Here is a 17075-nt window from a genome sequence, read left to right as displayed (position 1 = left end):
ATAGCTTAGTAAACTGAGTTTGACAATTATACTATTGAAGTACATAAAGTTACATGCATATTCTTCTACTCTGTGTTGACCTATTCTCTAGATATTTCAGAAAAGGCATTACCAATGCTCACAGAATGGTAAAAAGTAAACTTCCTGGTATAAATCACGTGTGCAATGAGGCAGGTTCAGCTATGTTATTCTACTGGATGCTTGGGAAACACACCATCTTATGCCTTGTAGTAAAGGTGAGGCTTGCATTCCTTATGGAATTACATTCACACCTTACTGTAGGGAAGACCAGTCATTTCATTTTTACACCTGAACATGCTTAAATCATCTCCCCAATCAATCATATCGCATCCACTGAGCTTAACAATACTTTTCCGGTATAAAGTCTGTGGACTATAATGCGCTACCCCGTTGGGGAATTTATCATTTCTATTTAAATGAAAGAAATCACCTTATTAAATCTAATCTGCATCAATTAAGGTACATAATGTGACAAACAACAATTAACTGACTCAGTCTAATGGACATAAAACAAAACTTTATTGAATGTTTAGAGGAGATATTCAGTTAATTAAGGTAACAGTGAAGCAGAATTTTCAAAAAAGAGGAATTGAAACAAGACCAGCCTCTGAGGTTCATGGGCCTTAGAGTTGAGCTCACACTAACGCCCACTACCTCTAGCTCATCTAACTGCCCAAGCTTTCAGTACAGATGTATCCAGGATGCATAAATGTTCACCCCCAAGTGAAGGAAAACCCAAGTTAAGTATGGATCTCATTCGTCTGGTCTGACTCACTTGTCCCCGCAGATGGGGAAGACGGTGGCACTCTTATCAGAGAGGGAAGGAAAAACTCCTTCACAGATAAAAGCAAAAGCAATTACTACCCACCTCTTGGCCCTATGTGCTTGTGTGCACACGGGTGCACATGCCCTTCTTACACAAATGTGTACAGAGAGAATAGAATACATAACATAATGTTCCAGATAAATATATGTTCCTATACGTGTCCCAGTATCATCAAGCAGTTTTAAGCTTTAATGATTTTAGAAGTTGTGAAAACATTTTATGGAGATCATTATTTGAAAGTTTAATTCTTTCAATTTTCTTCTCCTATATGGTTCTTTATCAATTTTCATTTTCTTGTTTTGGTCCCTATGATATGAGTTGCAACAGCAAACAAAAATTAAAATTAATCTTTAAAGAACACCAAATTAAGTATGAATCATGCGTAAATAATTAAATGTGCAAATATTTTCCAAAATTGGTCTTTTTTACACTTCTAACATTATTAAGCTTAAAACTACATATGGTTTGGGGAATACCCTTATATACAAGTATTTATCTCAAATGATACATTTGTTTCATGGTATAGCTTTCCCAGTGTGACTGTGTCAGAGGCGTTTGTGCATTCACACATGAACTGTCTCAGACATGTCAAGGGGTGGGTTTTGGGTTTTTTGTATCCACTACCTTTTCCCTCTCTCAGTAACAAGTCTGTCTTCTGACCAAATAATATACAAATAAGTGTAATAAATGAAGATATGAGGAAAGGTTTGCAATCATTTATAGAAAAAGATGTGTAAAAATACATCAATAGCTTGTTCTACTGGTGATATCTTTAGGAATGAAAAGTTTGTATCCCACTGGGCCAAGTTCCTTCTACCTATACTGTTGCCTTCTCCAAAGGCAACCCTGTAGGTATCTTAGTGTGTCCTGACAACCTAGGAGGTCTTAATAGTAACAGGAAAGTCTCTCCACAAGCCTCCAAAGGTGGTGTGATCCCAGTGATCCTGGGGCTCCACAGGGCTCTTGTGGAAACTTTCTTCAGAGCGGCACCACATTTTCCCAAGGCACTGGGAGCAGCTACAGGAGATCTGATCTGTCTATCATCAGACCCGCCTTGCCTTGATGTTTTCTGGCTTCTGAGGGTTGTGCTCCTCTAGGCAGACTACAGCAGTGGGCTGGACGCCATCGTTTGAAATCTTCGGGACACTGTGTCTCTAAGTTTCTGCAAGAAAACAAAAGCAGAAAGAATCCTTTAGTGAGGAAAGCACCTCTGCTCTTGGTGGAGGCTGATGCTCAGCTCCCATCAGGATTTCCTGCAACACTAGAACACTCAGGACAATTTCCAGGTTCTATTACATGTGAAAGTTTGCCAATTAACTAAAGAAGACATAGTCTCATTTGCTGTGGTATGTATGAACCTAGCTTTGTGCAGTCTTTCCAGCTGTGTGTGTAACTGCACTCTTCTGGTCACTTAGAAAAACATACTTTGTGCTATAACAAAAAGAAACAATAAAATGGGAAACAAGAACATATGAAGTTTCTTGAAAGGATATAAAGGTCCTTCAAGAAATGAAACCTGTTAAAACTTGTCAGAAATGGTCAAAGATGAAGAGAAACCTCTACTCCTTTATTTCTCCTTCCTACTTTGAACTCACACCATGGACAATTTTCCCTAGGGGAAGGAAAAATGAGATTCAACTAGCTGTGGACATTTGAGTGTTTGAAGCAGGTATGAGAATCACAAAATGGAAATTAGAATCTTAATACAACCCACTGTGCTGCACATAAACCCTCCCTTAGGGACAAAGGCCTGTCTCTGCCTTGTGCTGTGTCTCTCTAAAGGGATCCAGCAGGCCATCAAATAAAACTAGTGGGGGAGTGGCTCTGATGGCCTATGATTTATCCAGGTACTATGGGCCTCCTTTGCTTTGTGGAATTGCTAGACAGGTCCCGGGTCCTCTCCTATCATACGGCATGGGTAGGGTGCATTCTCCTTATTTTGTCATCTCTTAAGCATTCCCATCATGCACATATTCTGAAGAAAATTCTCAGTGATTACGGTGAAGTGTTCTACTACTAGTCCCACCTCTTCTCAGAAGCCCAAATCTCAAGTGTTGGGGGTGTTTCCCTATCCTGGGGGGCTCACCTCTTCTGAAGTCTACCCACAGCAGTTTCCACTCCCAATGAGAGAAGACGTGATGCTGGTGTTAAGAGTTCTGAGGTATGTCTTAGGACATTTTGCTCTTCTACTTGGCATGGACTGCTGTCTTTTCCTTCCTGTGCAGAAAGCAGTGAGTATTAATAAAAAGGGCTCTCTGATCCTACTGGGGGTGTGTAGGTAGTACTGAAGGTGGTAAGTCTGTATGAACAAGTCTGATCATGGCAGTTTGGAGAAGTTCAAGATCTTTCCGTGGAGTCTGGTCTGATTCTGTCATTTAGAGGCCAAAAACAATGCTTATGTTCATATGGATGCGCGCATGTCACAGAGCTTTTCCTTCCTAAGTCTGTCTTTCTTCAAGAAGGTCTTCATCTTCCTCCTCTTCTGCTTCTTCTTCTTGTCCATCAGGCAGGCGAAGGCCTCATGGAAAGCGTGACAGCTGAAGCCCTCCTTGATCCCATGCTCCACGTGATACCGAAGGGTCTCCAAGTTGGGGAAGACCCGACAGCAGGCCATGCACCTGTAGCCACGGTCCAGTGCCACAAGCCACTCAGGTGTTCTGGCCCTGGAACTTTCCTTACACACCACTGGTTCTGGGGGGCTGTGCACCTCCTCCTTTTCCTCTTGGGCTTCATGGTCCAAGCTGAATTCGCTGTCATCCAGGAGTGCAATTGTAGGCACATAAGAGCGGTAGGCTTCTGTGTGGGCCTTCTCAGGAAACATTATCTCTTCTATTCTCATTTTCTTTTGGGGGGGCATCAATCCTTCTGTGTCTGGTAAGACAGCCACACCCCTTTTCATTTGGACACGCATATAGTAAACTTTCATGACTCTATCCCATTCCGTAGGTGCTGAGGATGTACAGGGATGATTATCGAAATATGCTGCAATATAATCTAGTGGAAACGGCAAAGAAGACTCTGGGTCGGTCAAATCTTTTAAAGGCATCCCGTGGGATTCACGAAATGGAGCACCTGGACGTAATTTGTGACTTTCTAGGAGAGAAAAATTGGAAGATCATCATTTTGTGTGGGCATGTAGAATGGAATCGCATATACCTGTGATGTTCCAGCTTCTGTAAGTGATATGAATTAGGTTAGGTACAGCAATAAGGATGTGAATTTATGGTGTGCCGTGTGGAGTTATAGGTGTGTTCTTCTACATATTGGGTTAATGTTTCTGGTACTGGTGAAAGGAGACAGTGATGACTATACGTGTGTGCGCCTTAAGGTTAACATAGCACATATGGCCTTAAGGATGTTTGTTAAACAATGTGATAGTAACACTTAAGTGTAAAGAGAACTTACATGTCAGAGCAAGTGTGTATGTGTTTATGAAGGGTTGAAGTCATGACTGATGAAGGGACAAGTGTTTGAGAAGATCTGTGTGTAAAAGTGCTTCCTCTTTAGGGCACCTGAATTTTCGGCAGTTCGGGCTAGTGCTGGGGAGTTAAAATACACTATCTAGCTGAGGGGATATTTTTATGGGATTAGGTGAGAACCAGTGAATTGCCAAATGGTTATATGCAGGAATAAGGACTGTAGGCAGGTGGAAGTTTATTCTTAGGGAATGTCAATAGTGGACAGTAAAGACAGATGGGGAGAGAAGACATGTTTGTGTGAGATAATAAGCAAAAGGAAAGGAGTAATGGGCTCTATGAAGGGGCACAGTATGTGATTGTGGGAGCTTGAGTTTGTGCCACTCTGATCACCCCTGCCCCCACTCCATCTCAATACTGTCCACTCCCACCCCCTCAGCTGTCTCAATATTCTCACGGAACTGTGAGAAGAGAAACTGTATCTTGTCCTTGAAGGGCATTACCACTATCCTTTTGTAGAGACCTCAGTTTAACTTAATCCCTCAGCCCAAACACCCTTTCCCATAGATGAGGGAAGGTGATGTGAATAGTGGATGCATGATCAGCTCAGCTGACCCTCCTGCCCAAACTGAAAACCCATCTTTGCATCTGCCTTACCATCCTTCTCAACAGGAGTGATCTTGTTTCCAGAAGAAATGCCACAGAAATAGACGGAGGCAGAAGAATTCTCGCTTGCCGCTGGATTCCATAGTGGGACTGTGACAGATTTCTTAGGAGGATCTTCTCGAGATTTGGAGACACCACAGAAATAGACCGAGGCAGAGGAACTTTCTCCTGCATCTGGATTCCATGATGGCACCATGACAGGTTTTCTAGCAGCATTGTCTGCAGACTTGAGGATACCACAGAAACAGACTGAGGCAGAAGAACTCTCTCCTGTATCTAGACTCCGTGATGGAACCATGACAGGTTTCCTAGAAGCATCGTCTGCAGACTTGAGGACACCACAGAAACAGACTGAGGCAGAAGAACTCTCTCCTGCATCTAGACATCGTGATGGAACCATGACAGGTTTCCTAGGAGCATCCTCTGCAGACTTGAGGACACCACAGAAGTAGACCGAGGCAGAGGAACTCTCTCCTTCATCTAGACTGCATGATGGGACCATGATAGGTTTCTTAGCACCATCCTCTCGAGAGGTGGAGACACCGCAGAAATAGACTGAGGAGGAGGAGTCCTCTCCTGCAGATGGATCCCATGCTGGGACCGTGACACGTTTCTTAGGACCATCCTCTTGAGACTTGTGAAATTCTGGAGAATGAAATCACACAACAATAACAAAAGAATGGAGAGATGGTATAAACTTGAGTCTGTGACACTCAAAAACAGACATGGTGAGTGGATATTTTGAGACAGTGTTATCACCTGTGGGCTTTCCTCTCACACAAAGTAAGGTGATTTATGCATTCAAAACTCCAAAATAAAAGTAAACACTTGTTAAGTTCCAGGGTGTGGTGGTTCACAGCTGTAAAGCCAGTTATGTAAGAGGCAGAGGCAGGAGGATTATGACTTCAACGTAACCCAGACAGTTAGTGAGACTATACCTCAACAACAGAATGGTTGGGGTATAGTTCGAGTGATAGAGTGTGTTCTTAGCATGCATGACACCAGCGTTCAATCCCCAGTATAACAAGCACAAAAAAAGCTGTTAGATCTGTGTGTGCGGTGAATGTCAGTGGGATACGATAGTTTACATAGGATGATTTTGGAGATATATACAGACTATTAAGAACATGAACTCTACTTCAATTATGATATATAATAACTAAAGATCATATATTATTATTATCAACTTAAGTTCCACACGAGAAATTGTGCAAGTAAGGAATATGGAGTAAAAGTTTTAAGAAGAACTATTCTGTGTGGACATATTTATTTTTATACACACAGAGAGGCAGGTGTAGATGTAAATATGAACAGACGATAGCTAACTAACTAGATAGACAGATATGTAGATAAAAATAAGGAACTGGGCATGATACTATTAGATGTTCCTATGAAGATGTCACAGATTAGCACAGATTCCTCTTCTGGAAATAAGCCTCCACATTTTTCTTGGATTTCAGAAACCTTCCTATCCGTATCCTTTAGGAGCCTCTGCCTAAATGCATCTGGTGCACTTCTGGGGACAGAGACTCTGGACAGTCCTAGAGAGAAGGGGTTGTTTGTGTCAGTTGCTGACTAAAGGAGCTTGGTTCCAATTTTAGTCTGTCCTTCTGCCTCACTTTTGCACCTGATCCTTCCTCAGCATCACCTCTCCCTTACCCCATACCTTTGTGAATGAGCTTGTCCATGGGAATGCATTCTGAGTCCCCTTCTGTCTGTCTGTGGCCTTGGGCCAACCCTGAGGGTCCACACGGTGGAGAGCATCCCTCTAAGATCACTGGAAAAGAGAAAGAAAATCAGATATGTGACTTTTTTCCATGCAACAAGTGCCATTACAATAATACAAATGGCATCTGTCCTCATGAAAATTATAATCTTAACTGGTGCCTACTATTACCATTTTAAATGTTGAGTAGCATTTGTTGTGACAGTACATGTTATGAGTGACACTGTTTGTACAATGAGTCATTTGTAATGGAGCTATCCCCTTTTGATCTGGATATTTTACTATATTATGAGTAGCATGCTTCCTGGTAGGTAACTCTGATCATTTCATTAAGTTGTCTGCAGTAGAAATGAGTGAAAGTCAATACCTGACTTCAAACTATATTACAAAGCAATAACAATAAAAACAGCATGGTACTGGCACAAAAACAGACATGAAGACCAGTGGAACAGAATAGAGGACCCAGATATGAAGCCACACAACTATAACCAACTTGTCTTTGACCAAGGAGCTAAAAATATACGATGGAGAAATAGCAGCCTCTTCAACAAAAACTGCTGGGAAAACTGGTTAGCAGTCTACAAAAAACTGAAACTAGATCAATGTATATCACCCTATACCAAGATTAACTCAAAATGGATCAAGGATCTTATTATCAGACCCCAAACTCTAAAGTTGATACAGGAAAGAGTAGGAAATACTCTGGAGTTAGTAGGTATAGGTAAGAACTTTCTCAACGAAACCCCAGCAGCACAGCAACTAAGAGATAGCATAGATAAATGGGACCTCATAACGCTAAAAAGCTTCTGTTCATCAAAAGAAATGGTCTCTAAATTGAAGAGAACACCCACAGAGTGGGAGAAAATATTTGCCAACTATACATCAAAGGACTGATAACCAGAATATATATAGGGAACTTAAAAAACTAAATTCTCCCAAAACTAATGAACCAATAAAGAAATGGGCAAGTGAACAAAACAGAACTTTCTCAAAAGAAGAAATTCAAATGGCAAAAAAACACATGAAAAAATGCTCACCATCTCTAGCAATAAAGGAAATACAAATTAAAACCACGCTAAGATTCCACCTCACCCCTGTTAGAATAGCCATCATCAGCAACACCACCAACAACAGGTGTTGGCGAGGATGCGGGGAAAAAGGAACCCTCTTACACTGTTGGTGGGAATGTAAACTAGTACAACCACTCTGGAAAAAAAATTTGGAGGCTACTTAAAAAGCTAGACATCGATCTACCATTTGATCCAGCAATACCACTCTTGGGGATAGACCCAAAAGACTGTGACACAGGTTACTCCAGAGGCACCTGCACACCCATGTTTACTGCAGCACTATTCACAATAGCCAAGTTATGGAAACAGCCAAGATGCCTTACCACTGACGAATGGATTAAGAAAATGTGGTATCTATACACAATGGAGTTTTATGCAGCCATGAAGAAGAACGAAATGTTATCATTCGGTGGTAAATGGATGGAATTGGAGAACATCATTCTGAGTGAGGTTAGCCTGGCCCAAAAGACCAAAAATTGTATGTTCTCCCTCATATGTGGACATTAGATCAAGGGCAAACACAACAATGGGATCGGACTATGAGCACATGATAAAAGCGAGAGCACACAAGGGAGGGGGGTGAGGATAGGTAAGACACCTAAAATATTGGCTAGCATTTGTTGCCCTTAACGCAGAGAAACTGAAGCAGATACCTTAAAAGCAACTGAGGCCAATAGGAAAAGGGAAAGAGGAACTAGAGAAAAGGTTAGATCAAAAAGAATTAACCTAGAAGGTAACACCCACGCACAGGAAATCAATGTGAGTCAATGCCCTGTATAGCTATCCTTATCTCAGCCAGCAAAAACCCTTGTTCCTTCCTATTATTGCTTATACTCTCTCTACAACAAAATTAGAAATAAGGGCAAAATAGTTTCTGCTGGGTATTGAGGGGGTGGGGGGGAGAAGGAGGGGGTGGAGTGGGTGGTAAGGGAGGGGGTGGGGGCAGAGGGGAGAAATGACCCAAGCCTTGTATGCACATATGAATAATAAAAGGGAAAAAAAAAGAAATGAGTGAAAGTGATCTGTCAGCAAAGTCTATATATTCCTCTATCTCCTCACGCTCTTCTTTAGCTGATGGGGTGTCAATAAACCAGGAGCTCTTTGAGAGCTCTGTATTAACAATGACAAGATTTCCTTCAGTCCCAGCCCACAAATTATCTCAAGGAGGACACTTGCCGCACTGACTTGATGTATCCTCTGAATTGTTACTAAAGCAACAAGTATATTAATCAGTACTCATTACTACAGGCTGGTACACTCTAATGAAGCTGGGGTTTACCAACTTCAAAATCTAATGATTTTGAGAGGCAAATAATCTTATCTGGGATACAGTTAAGTGGACAATTACATTAGCTGTTGATATTTATCTTCCCCTAGCCTACTGAAGTGTTTTCTATGTGAATAAGAATAAGTGCGTGCTTTCTAGGTCTCATCATTTACATTCAAGAGCATCTTCAAGTATGTTCTAATTTTATTTAAGGTTGATTGAAGACAATATCATAGGCCCCCTCTCCAAAAGGACCATCAGAAAATGCACAAGCCCCAGTCGTTGATAGAAATATTAAGATTATCTTCAGAAATGTAAGCCACTCTCTAATCTTGGGGCTGGCTCGATTCTGTCCCCCTCCCACCTCTTGAGCAATGGGCCAACCTCACAGGAGTTACTTTTTGCCGTTCATCTCCATGGAAACCATAACTGCTAATGTCCCATTTTTCCAGAAGAGGCCAAATCTTATCTCCTTAATTCAGCCACCAGGATTAGATGGTTGGTTTCATTTCACAAAGAAGCCCCATATTTACATCTTCACAGTCTTAAACAAGAAGTTAGGTTTTACTCCTGAGTAAATAAATTCTTTCTTCTTTATACTTAACTCATCTCTATACAGTTTTAAATTTTTTTCAGCCATTGTCTCAATGTTTCTATGAACCAAACACTCCTTTCTTCTTCTCAGAACCTAGCACTACTTGCTAGGTAAAGTTTTACTTCTTGAGCCAGTGAACCACAGTTTATTCTTCATTAAAAGGAAAAAGTACTATTAGAAAGTTTATAACAACATAATTTCCTTCATTGTGCCCTTAAGGCAGAAATCATATGAAAGGAGATGCTTTATATAGAAAATTTTAAAGAAAAAATTACTCTACACTAACCATTCACTATGTCTCTGACACAGTAATCTAGAATAACTATGCATAGATAACCTGGGCACTAAGTCACAGTGCTAAGACATAGGTCCTCTGAAACTTTTTTTTTCTCTCAGACTATCTGGGTCCTCAGAAAGACCAGTATATACACATTTGTCTCTGTCCCTTCCTTCTTTAATCTTTTCTTCTCTCCTTTAAATCTTTCTCTCCTCCCCTCCTCCACCACAAACTAGAAATCTTCCTTATGCCTAAAGAACATTCAAGCACATACCTCTTGACTTCTTTGCTCTTCGTAGAGTTTGAGGAGAGGACCTCTTTTCCAGATACTTCCTCTTTTCTTTTGGATTCATGGTTGAACTCTTTGGAGAGTTCCTTGAATCAGGTTATTGAAACTTCACTTCAAGAAAGGTAGTAAAAAACGACAAATAATGAAATTTGAACACAGAGAACAAATCACATGAGAAATGATCTCTTCACCACTGTCCTGACCAGTGCTCAGGACAAAATAACAGTTATCTCTAAGGCCTCAGCAGTGTTCTATGACCTATTGATGACATCACTACAGTCCAAGGACCAGACCATTGCTCACAGCACTGCAGGGGGTGGTAAAACCTTCAGGGGTTGCGAAGCAAAGTGTTATCTTCACTTAATGAATGGGGAAGTGATGAGGAACAGTGACAAGAGAAATCGTTTATCCAAATGAAATTAACATGAAGTTTTATACCTTGCTTGATAATAAAACTAGAAAATAGATCACACGCACTAAACAGAAGAAACCCCTTTATGTATCAAGGGGTAGTGCATTACTAAATGTCCCCAACAGTGAGGATGTGGAAGTGCTCAGGTGCAGTAGGCTCACAACCATGCTTGTGCCACAGATGATAACACATGTTACATCTTATTAAAAGTGTCTGAATTATGAAGAAACATATGTGAGCTGCATGTTGAAATACAGGAGCAGAATTGAGAATGAATTATAAATCTAAACAACTTGTCTTTATTAGCTTCCCCCTCCTACTGGGAACACACACATGTATCTTCAAAACCAGACCTGCCTTTTGTCACTCTCCTTCATCACTTCCTCATGGTTGGGAGAAGAGAGTACCCTGAGCTTCATAGTGGGCCTTTGTCAGCAATTCTGCTTTTGTCAAGTTTGAAGGTCTCACTCTGAGGGATTATGCTCCAAGTCCAGTCTGCCTTCAGGAAATATCTAGGTCCTAGATAGTTTGAACTCTCAGATGATTTCATTATGCCTCACACCCATTACAGCATGCACCGCATCTTTTAGGGTTAATACGTGTTTACTCTCAGCCTTAGTAGTTATCATTATACCCAAGGCAGGACCTTGCACTCAAAAAGTCTCCTACACCCTCCACTGGCCCTGCTTTTGAATATTCCCATTCATCATGACAACGGCACAATAGGCACATTTATCAAGGAATTCTCAGCTTTGTATGCTACTAGAAAAACTAAAATTAAAACAAAACTGATATTCTATCAACTGGTAAAGATAAAGGGATCAAATTATTCTAATGGATGAAAAGGATACGGGTGAACTGAGGACTCCTCATGATCTAAAATGAAGTACTGACTTCTACAGCTGTACTGAAGAACAACGAGCCAACATTTTATAAAGTAAAATATGCAAGTAGCCTATGTCTATAATCTCACTTTATTAAGGACATTTAGTAGGATGATATTCATTATTTTAGGAGAAGATACAATGCATCTCAGAACGGAACGTACTAGCAAAGAATACTTTTGCTTACACTTACATAGGTCATTTCATTTCTTTTCACAACAGAGTAAATACTAGTCACAATGTGTGAAGAGAAAAGGTTATGGAAAAGCCCAGACTACCTAATCCTATGACTAGAGAGTGTGGAAAGGATCTCCTTACTAAAGTAACATGAAGCTGAACTGGACTTGTCTTGGCCTAGGAAAAGCTGCATCCTCTTTTGAGCACTTCCTTCAATATAACAGTGTATAAACTCACTAGCGTCATTCCTAGCAAATAATATATTAACAGCATGAAAAATTCTTAGCTCAATGAGCCACCTGTGGGATTTTTAGTAATACTTAGCTTTTTAACGCTCTTGACCAGCTGAATTTGTAGAGGTTGAAGACTGAACAGTTCTTGCTTGAAGCCAGCTCTCGAGGAAGCTTGATAACCATAACCAACTTCATACCCTATTGTAACATCCAATCTGTACAAATGCAATCAAAACTGTCAAAAGAATGTGCAAGACAGAACATGAAGAAAAAAAAAACAGAAGGAGAAAAGAAGATTGAATTTCCCTTTTCCCTATTTGTCTACCTGCCCTTTGCCTATGACAACTGGTAAGGGATAGAATAAAGGCCAGAGAACAAGCTAAGCAAGAGAAATATGTAAGAACTAACACCCCAAATCCTCTCTCCCAGTCCACACTAAAATCCCACCATGTCTATTTATTGAATGTATTCAATATGACAAAGATCAGTGAAGTTAGTTCCTGTTATGACCTGCCTGCGGTGGGAATTACAAATATAAAGGAAATTGGTTGAAGATAACGGGCTTAGGATAAAAAAGTTTGATGTCAAAACTGTTCTTATTGAAGTTTTGGCAACAAGTTGAACTACATCCCATGTTCTTCATCTTAAAGTTGTGGCAGTCCTATGGAGTTGAGGAACAAATAATACAAACCTGAATACACTTCATGAATGATTGTCAAAACTCAGTAACGCAAGTAAACACTTGATTGTAACTATTTTCATAAAAATTATGGGTATAAAATTGCTGTCTAACTTTTCCTGAGGTGTCAGAATTTAGCACGGAAAATATGATAAAAGCCAAACTGAATACATTCAAAACACATAATTTAGTTTGAGCAAGTACTCCATGTAAATGTTTCCACATTTGACTTAATTTTAGTGGTGAAACTCATTACATTTGATTTCCTTCCCTTGTTGCCTTTCATAAGCACAAAATTACACGTCTCAATTGCCTTTTGCAGTCTTATCAGGAAAACGCTTCTGGAAACTATTCTTGATATTGGCATTGATGGGAAGTGGGAGTTATAAGTGAATGGGAGAGTGAATGGAGGCTGGTGCAGTAGTGCAAGCCACATGAATAAGAGCAAAGTGCCCCAACTGAATGCCAAGAAGGCTCCAGAATAGACACTGAGGGAAATGGATGTGCACCTACTTCAGCGTACTGAGTCTACATGATACAGGGAAAGCCAAAATCTTCCTGAACGGGAAAAATCTGAAAGCATTTTCTATAGGTGAGAACTAGAAGGAGAGTGCACTCTCTATACTCTTAATGAAGTGCAGTAAGGACACACAAAGAAATGTGTAGGAAAGCGAGAAGTCAAATTATGCTTATTTACAGATGATCTGAGCTAACGCTTAAAAGACCCTGAGTACTCCACCAAAAATCTCTTGGATCTGATAAGAAATGTTGTCAAAGTAGCAGGATACAAAAGAAACATATGACAAAAGAAACTGAGGAAACCCTACAAAAGGCAAAGAACTATGACCTTCACTGTTGGGCAAAATAACAATTGTTAAAATGGATATACTAATAAAAGCAACCTACAGAGACAATGATATGGCCATGAAATTCTACTGTCATGTTTCACAGAAATGGAAAAATCAATTCTAAAGTTCATCTGTGAAGCACAAAAGATAGTGGGTAGTCAAAAGTATCATAAATGATTAAAGCACTGTTGGTGGTATCAAAATACCTGACTTTAAATTGAACTACAGAGCCACAGTAGCAAAAAGGGATAGATAGAGAATCTGGCCTTAACAAATATAGAACATAACGATAAATTTGGGTGACCAGAGACAGAGGAGAGGAAGAGGCAGAGATTAGGAGGATCACGTTGCAAAGCAAGCCCAGGCAAGCTGTTTGTGAGAACCTATCTAAAAAAAACAATCACAAAAAAAGGGCTGGTAAAGTGGATCAACGTGTAGTCCCTGATTTCAAACCCCAGTAGAGCCAAAAAAAAAAAAAATAAGGAGAAATTTTGTTCTTTGCTTTCTGTCTGGACCCCAAAAGAGTTCTACCGAACTCATGAACGAATACTGGGTATCTAGAGTCACACGGAAAATGAAAGTTTGAAAAACCAATGCATACCACCATACATCAACTGGCATTGCTAGGACAGTGAATTTAAAGCAACTGAAAAACATTCAATTCACTTACGTGGATGTAAACTGGTACACACACTAAAGTTTGGCAGGTGACCACAATTGTAAACTTAGGCCTATCTAATCACCAAGGGGTTCTACTTGTATGTATGCATCCAAGAGAAAATGAAAGCATTATTTCCCACAAAGACAGCACTTGTATGTCAAGAAATGCGAACAAACTAAATGTCAACTTACCAGTGAATGGCTAAACTAAGTGTACTATACTCACAACATGGAATTTCACTCAGTAATAACAAAGAGTAAACAACTAGACACAATGTTACTTCCTACTTCTGCCTTCCCATCAGGAACCTCATGGAATTTCACTCAGTAATAAAAAAAGAGTAAACTATACACAATGTTACTTCCTACTTCTGCCTTTCCATCAGGAACGTGACACCAAGACACAAACTGTTTGGGACAGCAGTGTTAAAAACCTTTGCCCCAAACCACATTTCACCAGGAATGTCAGCAGGAAGTTCAAGAAAATTATGATTTAAACAGTGTGCTTTACTTTCAAAATGCAGTTTTAAACAGCTACTTCAGGGAAAAGGAAAACAAGACCCACCTGTACAACTGAAACTTGTGACTTTTTCTGCAGTTTCCACCTTGCAGCCTTTTCTTCTTGGAGCATCTGCCATCACCTCCATTGAGGTCACTTTCATTGCAGGAAGACAACTACCCTGAAATGGGAAGGATGACATTCATGATGTTGCAGAGAGACTTCCTAGCAGGGCTGGAGGGCAATGCGTGTCCATCTATGAGAAGAAAGATCCGTCTTTAAGGTCACGAGCACTTCAGGGAGGCTCTGGCTGGATTCCTGTGATGCATAAATACGCGGGTCTGTTTCCTCCTTACTGTGATTAGGAAGCAAGTAAGCAAAAGCAACCAGAGCAGCAGGAGGCCCACACCCATCCACAGCTCCTTGCCAATTGTGGCAGCATCAGGCTGGACCAGCATAGTGCTGACCAGGCAGCCCCCATCCACTACTGCAGCCAGACACACTCACACATTTACACTCACTCACTTTCACAGTCACACACATTTGCACTCACACATACTCTAACACTCACACTCTGGCACACTGTCTCACACACACATTACATGCACACACTGACGCTCATGCTCATATTCAGTCACTCACTCTAGAACACCTGTCTCACAGTCCATCTTGCACACTATCATAACACTCAAGCAAACACATATTTACAATCTCACTCACTCTTGATCTGCCCCCTGCGGGCACACACACTCAAGCACGCTCTGGCACATGGTCACACACAAACATTTAAACCACACTCGTACAAACTCTTCCACTCATGGATATTCTCGCACATTTGCACATTACCAATCACACACAACCTCAGTCATTCACTCTGAAACAGAGGCCGACCCTCACACACTCTTCCACACTCTAACAACACACCCTTACACTCGCACACCGATATGCACCCTCACTCATTCACACTTGTCTACTAACACACACATTTATGCTCATACTTTCTCACTCTTGCATACTGACACATGCAAGAGTGCACACACTTACCTCACATTCACTCTTCCACACGATCACGCAAGCAAATGTACACAAATTTACAAACACACCCATACTCAGCCACTCCCGTGCAATCATGCTCACTCTTGCAGTCACACACGCTTTTACCCTCACACTCAGTCACTCCTTTGCACTCACGCTCACTCTCATACACTGTCACACACAATTACACTCACACTCATAGTCACTCCCTCTCGCAACCACACTCTCACTCTCACTGTCAAACTTGTACACCCACATTCTCCCACACACACATATTCTCAGGCATGATCTCCCAATAGTGACCCACACTGTACCTCAATCTGTGGTCTGGCTCGCACTGACCTCACAGCAAGTCAACCAACCCCAGGGCACAGGTGCCACAGCTGACAGCCATTTAAACCCCTGTCCTCCCTAGCTAGTGAGCAAAGGACCCAAGGGAGCTGCCCTTGACCTGATTCTGGACCTCAGCCAGTATGTCTGAAGACAGAATGCCTCCCTGCCTTAAGCCCCCAAACCCTGCCCTAGGCAGAGTCAGGACACACAACTTCATAAAACAAGAAATGCAAGAGGGTGCTACTATCAAAGCCAGCAAAATTTCAAGGATCATTAGGGACTACTTTGTAAACTGACATTCTAATAGAAACAAAATCTAGAAGAAATGGGTGAGTTTCTAAATGTGTGTGACATGCAAAAACTGAAACAGGAGGAAACACACCCGCTAACCAGCTCTACCACGAGCAATCACATCAAAGCAATAATAATCTCCCCAGAAAGAAAAGCTGAGTGTCAGACAGGTTCACTATTCAATTTTAAGAGACCTTTAAAGAAGAACTAATACCCAGGGTCCTCAACTTATTCCATAAAACACAAAGACAAGGAATGCTACTACACCCATTTTATGAACAAGTGTTATCTTAATGCCAAAACACGCCAAGGAAAGGGAAAAAAGAAGCAAATAACGGTACGATATACTTGATGAACACCCACACAAAAATTATAACTGACTGCTGCAAAATAAATTCAACTACACAACAGAAACATCGTACACCATAAACAAGTTGGTTTCTTTCCAGGAAGGAAGGATGATTTAATATATGCCAATCAGTTTATGTGATATATTGTGAATAAAAATCACGTGAGCATCTCAACAGATGCAAAAAAATACCTTGTAAAACATCAACATCCCTTTATGATAAAATCCCTGAAACACCTAGACATATAAGGCACATAATTCAGCATATAAAGCAACTGCAACACACTCACTCTGGTAGGCGGATGTAAACGGGCACACCCACTTAGTTTGTCACGTGATGACAAGTGTAAACATAAGCCTATAACATAAAAAACAGATTTTACTGGGAAAAATGTACCCGAGAAAATGAAAGCATTATTGCCCACAAAGACAGCAGCTGTATTTCCAAAAAATGTGAACAAATCAAATGTCAACTTACAAGTGAATGGTGAAACTTAGGGTAGTCTAACCACACTGTGGAAT

At 40.8% G+C, this 17075-nt stretch overlaps 1 protein-coding gene across 1 annotated transcript; it reads right to left on the bottom strand.

Moving 5' to 3' along the window:
- Window positions 1-523: 523 nt before the first annotated feature.
- LOC141416734 (uncharacterized) lies at window positions 524-11932 on the bottom strand. Its single transcript, XM_074054025.1, has 5 exons — window positions 10139-11932; window positions 6596-6706; window positions 4921-5574; window positions 2934-3940; window positions 524-2009 (listed from the first exon to the last, which is right to left on the bottom strand). Exons 1-4 carry the CDS (start codon window positions 10215-10217, stop codon window positions 3249-3251), a joined length of 1536 nt encoding a protein of 511 aa, XP_073910126.1. The 5' UTR covers window positions 10218-11932; the 3' UTR covers window positions 524-2009; window positions 2934-3248.
- Window positions 11933-17075: the final 5143 nt, after the last annotated feature.

The sequence above is a fragment of the Castor canadensis genome, chromosome 14, assembly GCF_047511655.1.
Source record: "Castor canadensis chromosome 14, mCasCan1.hap1v2, whole genome shotgun sequence".
Lineage (NCBI taxonomy): Eukaryota > Metazoa > Chordata > Mammalia > Rodentia > Castoridae > Castor > Castor canadensis.
The sequence above is the reverse complement of the archived record's forward strand: the minus strand, read 5'-3'. Positions and strand labels throughout refer to the sequence as shown.